The sequence below is a fragment of the Helianthus annuus genome, chromosome 17, assembly GCF_002127325.2.
Source record: "Helianthus annuus cultivar XRQ/B chromosome 17, HanXRQr2.0-SUNRISE, whole genome shotgun sequence".
Taxonomy (NCBI): Eukaryota; Viridiplantae; Streptophyta; class Magnoliopsida; order Asterales; family Asteraceae; genus Helianthus; species Helianthus annuus.
The window spans coordinates 78,317,080-78,326,049 of NC_035449.2; the positions used below are offsets into that span (position 1 = coordinate 78,317,080).

Consider the following 8,970-nt stretch of genomic DNA (forward strand, 5'->3'; position numbering starts at 1 on the left):
CCGATATTTGATGGAGAAGAAGGACGCGAAGCCTCGTTTGATTCAGTGGGTATTATTGTTACAAGAGTTCGATTTAGAAATCCGAGACAAAAAGGGAAGTGAGAACGTAGTGGCGGATCACTTGTCTTGGATTCCGGTGGAAGGGATCGATGATGTTAGTGAAATCAATGAAAGTTTTCCCGACGAGCAACTCCTAGCTGTCTCCACCTATGTTGCACCGTGGTATGCTCACTATGTCAACTACTTAGCCACGGGTGCCATGCCAAGTCATTGGACCAAGAAGCGCCGACAACAATTTATGGTTCAAGTGAAGCAATATATTTGGGATGAACCGGATCTTTTCAAGATTGGACCAGATTAAGTTATACGAAGGTGTGTGCCAGAGACAGAAGTGTTGGAAATTTTGACCCATGCTCATTCGTCCGCATGTGGAGGTTATTTTAGTGGGCACAAAACAGGCTATCGGGTTCTCTCATGTGGGTTTTATTGGCCCTCAATTTTCAAGGATGCATGTGAGTTCGCTAGAAATTGCATAAATTGTCAAAAGATGGGAAGCATATCGAAGAGGGATGAGATGCCATTACAACCAATCTTAGTTGTAGAGATATTTGATGTATGGGGTATAGACTTTATGGGTCCCTTCCCGAATTCGAATGGCTTTCTATACATTTTGTTAGCGGTGGATTATGTCTCGAAGTGGATTGAAGCTATTGCAACACGAACAAACGACCATTCGGTTGTTTGTAAATTTGTTCAATCCAACATCTTCTCTCGTTTTGGCATCCCCCGTGTTATTATAAGTGATGGTGGTTCGCATTTCAAGAAGTTCAACTTCGGGAAATTATTGAAGAGGCATAGCGTGAATCACCGAATTGCCACACCTTACCATCCGCAAACGAGTGGACAAGTCGAAGTGTCCAACCGTCAAATCAAAGAAATCCTCATGAAGACGGTAAGAACGGATAGGAAGGATTGGTCGAGTAAGTTAGACGATGCATTGTGGGCATACCGAACGGCCTACAAGACTCCGATTGGTACAACGCCTTACTGGATGGTGTATGGAAAGGGTTGTCACTTGCCAATGGAGTTAGCGCATCGGGCACATTGGGCAATTAAGACGGTAAACGCGGATTATGACGAGGCGGGAAAGTTGAGAAAGTTGCAATTAAGAGAGATAGAGGAGATTCGAGACGAGGCGTATGAATGTGCATCAGCTTATAAAGACAAACTCAAGAAGGTACATGATGCAAAATTGAGAAAGAAAACATTTGAAGTTGGGCAAAAAGTTTGGTTGTATAACTCAAGACTCAAGATGTTCGCAGGCAAACTTAAAAGCAAATGGATGGGCCCGTATGTTGTTCGGCGAGTTGGAAGGTTTGGTGACGTAGACATCCAAGACGAGCAAAAACTTAAACAACAAACGGTGAACGGTCACCGGTTGAAACCATACTTGGAAGGGAATGACATCAACAACTTGGAGCTTGACAAAGCGGGTTACATCTTACGCCCGGTTGATGAGGAACAACCGTGAGAGGCCCAGGTTTGGTAGTGTAAATAGTAGCGTTTTGTTTTGTTTTGTTTTGTTTTGTATAGTTTGCATAATTACCGTATTTCCTTGAGATTCGTGTTTGAAACAAGTGTGGGGATATTCGGGTCGCGAATTACTTTAACATTGTGTTGAGGACAACACGGGACTTTCGAGGGGGTAGGGTGATCTTTACAAGTTTTTGAAAAATTTAAAAACATAAAAAAATCGAAAAAACTGAAAAAAAATATAAACATGACACTTAAAATAGCATTTTTCAGCAATTCAGAATCGCCCAGATGCCACCGTAAATTACGGTATTACCGTAATTTACGGTGGAGGTGAAATATAGTTGGGCTTTATGGTAGGAACTCACTGTTTTACGGTGAGAATTGATTTCCAAGTTCCACCATAATTTACGGTAATACCGTAATTTACGGTAGACCTGGAAAGTCAATCCGTCAGTCCTGTTCAGCGAATATAAAAAAAATATAATAAACAATCACTTTTCGAGACATAACTCCAGCCACTCATATCCTTCTCACCTTTATCTATCTAACATCAACCATCACTTTCCTTCATCCCTACAAGAATCCCCAACTTTCTTCAACCTTCAATTACTCCTATCTCTTTCAATTCTCAACCAAATCAAGTGAAATTGGAGTCTATCTTGGCTAATTTTTCACACACTTTCTGATTTTGAGAAGAGATTGGTGAAAAAACGAAGTTATCGGGTCCGAATTCAAAACCCTAGTCCGAAAATTTTTGGGGGTTTTTGGAGTTTTTGTTTCACAAGCATTCTAGCATCTTCAAACCAAGTTATGGAAGCTTATTTGATATATTTTGATGCTACATTGTGAAGAGTAAGGTCATTTGTTTATACCCACTTTCTTGTTCCTAGTTTTGACTTGTTACTTGCTATTTGAACATGGTGATGGTTTGTAGATGTAGGATTGATAGTAAAGTAGTGAACTTTTGGGGAATCTCTACATTGTAGAGATACCATGCCCGATTTTTGAAAAATTCTTGATAATTTTTTGGTTCACTAACATCTACAACCATGGTAACAAGCAAGTGTGGGGATATTGTGAGAGAAGACTAATGTTTGCATTTGGTTGTGTTGTTTGCTTTATGTGTGTAGGAAAATGGTTAAGACAAAAGAGAAAGCGGGATCTAGTTCGTCTTCATCATCAAAGGGAAAGGGCAAACAGCCGAAACAACAACCACGGAAAAGACAATACATGGGTCGAATCGATGAAAGTGAAAGTGGAAGTGAGGAAGAAATGGAGTTGGACCTGGCTGAAAAGCCGACATGGGACTCGGGTCCTTTGGATAACAGCCAGAGCATTGGCAGCCAACGTTATATCATGACCGTATGAATAAATTGAAGAATAAGGCAGCGACTTTTATATGTGAAAGGGAAGTCCGGGAAATTGAGTTTGGTCAGTTCGGGGTGTTTGACAAGTTCCGGGCTCTAGGTTGGGAGTCGGCACTTAAATGTTTTGACAAAGATAAAAGCAATTTGTTTATCACCGAGGTATCAGAGTGGATGGCGACTCTTAAATGCAACACATATGAAAAGCCATCACAAATGAAGTTAGTTGGTGAAGTGCACGGGATTCCAGTGGAGATGTCTTTTGACACGTTGAAAAAGCTCGGGAAATATGATAGTCTTCCAGCTCGGGATTATATGATTCCCACCCTTGATAACCTTTTGGTGAAGCCGGAGAAACACCCCCGTTGGAACGACATGTTGGCAACGCTATTTTTGCCCGGTACTTATCATGGAGTTTTGTATCGGAAAAATTTAAAAATCGAAGCAAAATTGTTGTTGGCAATTTGTCTTTTGAATGTCATACCACGAAGGGGGGACAAAGAACAAGTAAGATTCCCGGAAGTACCAGTTCTCTATTCCCTTCTTACTGGGGGTCTGCGCTTCCCAATCCGTTATTTGATCATGAACTACCTATGGATCTGCCGGAACAAGTTTGGAAGAGACATTATTCCATATTGTCGGATCATTACGGGGTTAATGAAGCAGCAGAAAGCACTTACGTCAGAAGATAGAGGAGCAACAAAAAGACATCAGCCTTTTACCCTAGACAAGATGGGGATTGGTTGGAATTATACACAGTCGGAGCGGTACCATAAGCTTAAGTCGGAAGGGCAGAGATGGAGAGCGTTAAAGGCGGGTGCTAGAGATTTGTTACCGGGTGAAGAAGATGAACCCGAGAGTGATGCAGAAATCCCAAGTGGTGACGATGATTATGCAGATGCGCCGCATGGTGGTGAACATGTGAACGTGAATTTGGGGCAAGGGGGCCCAGGTGGAGGTTATGGTGGCGCTTTCTACGACTATACGGAGCGTTCTTATGTGCCCGGGTGGGCTTATGAAGGTACCATGCAAGAGGTGATAGCAAATCAACGTCCGTCGGGTCCGGAGCGGACGTTATATGATCAAAATACAATGATGAGTGCAAGCATAGAGCGGTCCTTGAAACAAAGCTTTGATCGTAATGAGGCATGGAATCGCACTTTTGCGTATTCCCAAGAAGTGGAAATGAATAATCGGTACCACGACGATCAAGAGAGAAGATTGCATGCAGACTGGCACGCCGGGCGGCCAGTGGTTGTGGATCCACAACATGTGGATTATGCCTCTCTACCACCTTATGATGGTAGTGTGTCGTATCCGACTCCACAGCTTCACCACTCACAATGGATCGACCTGAGGCAACAAGAAGGAGCTCAACAACAACAAGGAGGGAGTAGTAGCGGCTCATTTGCGTTTGGAGAATGGAACGACATGATGTCTTCCATTTTTGGACCGCCGGGACCGCGCTATTATTAGTCAGGTTGTGTTCCTCCTTTGTATATTTTGTGCATATTTGTTAGTTTGCTTTGTTTATGGTCGGGTGGTTGGGTGGTGTTAGTTGTTATGATGTGTTTGGGTTGGTGCTAGTCGGTGGTGTGTTGGTATTAAAAAGAAGAAAAATATAAAAAAAAATCATAAAATGAAAAATCCAAAAAGAAATTTGTGGTTTGAGTGTTGAGCTTTTGGATGATGTTGAAGGGTTTAGTGATCAAAGCCTCCTAATACCATACATTGGGGTCAATGTATCCCAAGTGTGGGGATGGGGGGAATTTTTGAAGATTTTAAAAATTTTGAGTCAAGCAAAATATTGTGAGAATTTGAACACCCTAGATTAACCCCAAATGATGCACCGGCAACCCTTTAATACCCTTTTCATTCTTAGTGAGAGTTGAAGCCACCTTGTACATAAATAATGTTTATTGTTGATGAGGGTGGCAACGGGTGGGGGTGCGTTAGAACTTGTGTTTGAATACGGTTCGAGACCTTAGTTGAACATGAATGTAGAAAGGATAAGGGCATTTAGGTAGCCTCGTCATAGTGTGTGTGAGTGTGAGATTTGGGGGGTTGGACCTCATAAGCTATATATATGAGCATGGTTGCGAGAGGGGCGGGGGGTTTGGACATGTAGTAGCCATTTTGTGCCTAAAAGCTTATCGTTTGTTACCCCTAGCTACTTACTTAAAAATTTACCTAATTTAACCCGGTCTTATAGTGCTTGTAGTTGCTTTAGTCATGTTTAGATATGTTATGTGAATGTTTCTATATGAAAAAAAAATGAAAAAAAAAAGAAAAAAGAAAATGAATGAAAAAGAAAAAGAAAAAAGAGAAAAGAAAAGTGATGGTAGTTGTCTTGTATATATTAGTTAACTTGGTAGTTGTAGTTTGCTTTATTGTAATAATAAAAAGACCGGGTTAAGTTTCGCTACTTCATATATACTCCATTTCCTACCCATACACCTAGCCACGTTACAACCTTGGAAGTCCCTTTGATTTTCATTCATGTTCGACATATATTAGGAGAAGAACTGATTTAGGTACAACCATATAGTGTGCAATCACCCGTTTGCCTTTTGTGTGTCTAGTGTATCTTTGCTAGTGTTTACTTGTCACGAGAGGAGAGATATAGAGAGGGGTGCATTAACGGGTGTTAAAAAGGGGTTAGTGAGAAGGATTGCATGTTTTTGCTTGATTTACATTGATCACGTGTTGAGAAATTGATTTAATGAGTTGCTTGGGACAAGCAACGGTTAAGTGTGGGGATGTGACGGGTGGTCCATGGGACAACCCTTTATGATGTTAAAAGATAAGTTTATCCCTCATTTAACTGTGTAACTATCTTGAATTAGATAACTACGGGTGCTTACGTTTCAGGTGCAATGCGGGAGCTTAAAGAGGAGAAAAACGCAGCTTTGGAAGGATTAGAGATGAACGGGTCGGGTGCGGAATAAAAGATGAAACAAAAGACAAAATTCAGGCTACCACCGTAAGTTACGGTACCACCATAATTTACGGTGGACCTGAATTCTGCCTGAATCCCAGCGTAACTCAGACTAATTTCACCATAACAAAACATGGTCCACCGTAACTTACGATGGCACCGTAAGTTACAGTGGAGGCTGCGAGAAAATGTGTAACTGCCTCATTTATTCAGTTTTATGGTGTCTTTTCACCTATTCCCATCATTGGACGGTTTGGGAGCTTGCTAGGGGCGATTTTGGTGATCTTGGCTTGGTTGTAAACATTTTCTAAACAATTCGTTTGTGTTTTCGATCTGTATGAACATTGAACTTGTTGCTATGATGATTCACCAAGCTATGTGTGGCTAAACTTATGGTGATCATCCTGAATTGAAGGTTTGTCTATGACTTTTGTGTTTGAATTCGTATTTCTAGAATAATAGACTTGCAATGTTTGTTTGTTTATTATGGTGTGTGAATGTTTGTTCGTAAATTGTTGGTTGATGTTATAATCATATTCTAAACCGTACGTTCTTGGTGTCGTTGACAATCGAGATATCACGAGAGGGATTAGGGTTGGATATTAATCAATTGGTTATCGGGTAACAACCTCGCATTGTCGTAATCCGAGTACTTAGTTCCCTTTTATCACAACAAACAATTATACACGAATCATGTCTATGTGATTCTTTCTAGTGAATTTAAACACAATTGTCAAAAGCAAACTGGAAATTTAGGATGGTCGCTTGTTCCTAATTTGTTTACAAACTATAATCTTTGATTTGCAATTTACTTAGTTAAGATTAGATCCAAAATCCAAAACAACCAACTCTTGAATTTTAATTTCTGCATTTTAGTTTAATTTTAGTTTAAGTGCAAAGCTATAAAATCACACATTTTCCACATACTCCCTGAGTTCGATACCCACTTACCGCTAGCTATTAGTTGTATTTGGATTAAATTTGCGTGTACCTACGACAGCACGTCAGCTAACGGTTTGTTCTTTTGCAGCAGCAAAGACTAGGCCTCTTGACGTCAGCGAAGATCCATCTAACGTCATCTAGGATTTGGGTATTCGACATTGGCGCCATCCGTGGGACATCAGCCTTACCGGTGTTCCCACATCAAACTCCGACGTTAAGAGTGGCTTATCTCACCAACAGCAACATGGCGACCCCACCCAACTCACGTATCACCCAAACGGCACATAATGATCCGGATAGGGTCACAGTAGAAGACATAACTCATGAAGAAGACAACGAGAAACAGGTGGAAAAACCAGAAAGAGTGGAACACATCACACCAGATTTTGTGGCCATGCACATAGAAAAGTTAACAAAATGTCTCGAAGATTTAGAGAGACAAGAAAAGCTCAACAGCCTCAGGGCTAGACATTCCTTTGACGCACCCTCCAACTAGGAAGGGATAGACCTTCAAAACAAAAGCAACAGTGGTGACCCACTGGAAACATTCATGACTGCCCTTAGACAAATGTCTTCAGAAAAAAGGGAAGACCTCATCACAGGAAAGAAGCCAAAGGAAAAGGGAAAGGAAAGGGATAACCAAAATGATGATGGCCTGGATCAACCCTATCTGCCACGGGACTTAGCTGAGGTCTCAAAGTTCACACGGAGGATTGCAGAAGCACCGATGCCCCCCAAGACAAAGCTACCCCCAAACTTTGACCGCTATGACGGGACAAGAGACCCTGAAGATCACCTCCATGCCTTCAGGGGAGCGGGACAACTTGGGCGATGGCCCATGCCTGTATGGTGCCACATGTTTGTACAAACTTTGACGGAGGGAGCCCGACTCTGGTTTGACGGCCTCCCCCCCGGGGGGGGGGGGGGGGTCGACAGTTATGAGGAACTAAGCCAGAAATTCCTCAGGAACTTTGGTCAGCAAAGAAAAGTGGTCAAAAATCCAAACGAGATCCTACACATAAGGCAGAGGGATAACGAGCGAATCGACCAGTATATGGAGAGGTTTGTCAAGGAGAGCATGAACATCAAGGATGTCCCGGAGGTCATGAAGATCAGCAGTTTCATAAACGGGCTAAAGCATGCACAACTGTGTGAGAAGCTGGGGGAGGAGTTCTCCCACTTGTTTGATAACCTCATGGACAGGGTCAGAGCCTTTGTCAGAGGAAAAGACACAGTTAGCAAAGCCAAGGAGACGGACGTCACACCTCGAAGGGTCACCCCAGCTGCAAAGCCTCCTGACAAAGGTACACCTTACTCCAGAAAACCCACTTTTGATAGAATGTTGCACGACAGAGCAAGGCCTTCATACTCCCCATATAGACCCCGGGGGAGAGGTCCCCCTCCTTACTCTGATAATTTCACCCCTCTTACCAAAACCCCCAGCGAGATACTGGCCACTGAGAGGGTAAAGAACTCCTTCCCAAGGCCACCACCCATAAAACCTGGGCCAAAGGCACAACCAAACGAGTATTGTGACTTCCACAAAGGCTTTGGGCATAAAACTGATGACTGCATGTATTTGAAGAGAGAGATAGAGGCTGCAGTGAAAACGGGAAGGCTGGCCCACTTGGTTAAGGAAATCAAGGAGGGAGGAGGGGATCGCAAGGGAAAAGATGCAAGGGAGCCTGGGAGGGCAGATGTGGATATGATTAGAAGGAGGAATGAATTCGATACCACCCGGAGTGTAAAGGCCAGAATCCTAGGCTCCCCGAACCGCATGAAAGCTCCCATCCTCATGCCACACTTAGAGGAAAATGAGGTACAACGACTTCCCCTCAACATCTCAGCCATAATAGCTGGTCACAAGGTATCCCGAATACACGTGGACGGAGGGTCTAGTGTCAAGGTAATATATGAGCATTGTTTCCTCAGATTTGATAGAGACGTAAGAGTCGGCTTGAAGAAGACTCCATCCCATTAGTGGGATTCAACAACAGTGTATCACACCCCCTGGGAAAATCAGGCTCCCACTCACAGTTGGGGTGGGGGATCGGGTTCGGACAATAAACCTGACATTCACAATGGTCCGGGCACCCTCAAAGTACAACGCAATCTTAGGAAGACCCGGAATAGGGGACTTACAGGCGCAGGCGTCCACCCCCCATGGAGCTTTAGTGTTCCAAACGCCAA

At 42.9% G+C, this 8,970-nt stretch overlaps 1 protein-coding gene across 1 annotated transcript; it reads left to right on the forward strand.

The window, feature by feature from the left end:
• The first annotated feature begins 7,330 nt into the window (after positions 1-7,330).
• On the forward strand, positions 7,331-8,761 carry LOC110914648. The gene has a single exon (XM_022159432.2). It carries the CDS (start codon positions 7,331-7,333, stop codon positions 8,759-8,761), a length of 1,431 nt encoding a protein of 476 aa, XP_022015124.2.
• The last annotated feature ends 209 nt before the right edge of the window (positions 8,762-8,970 follow it).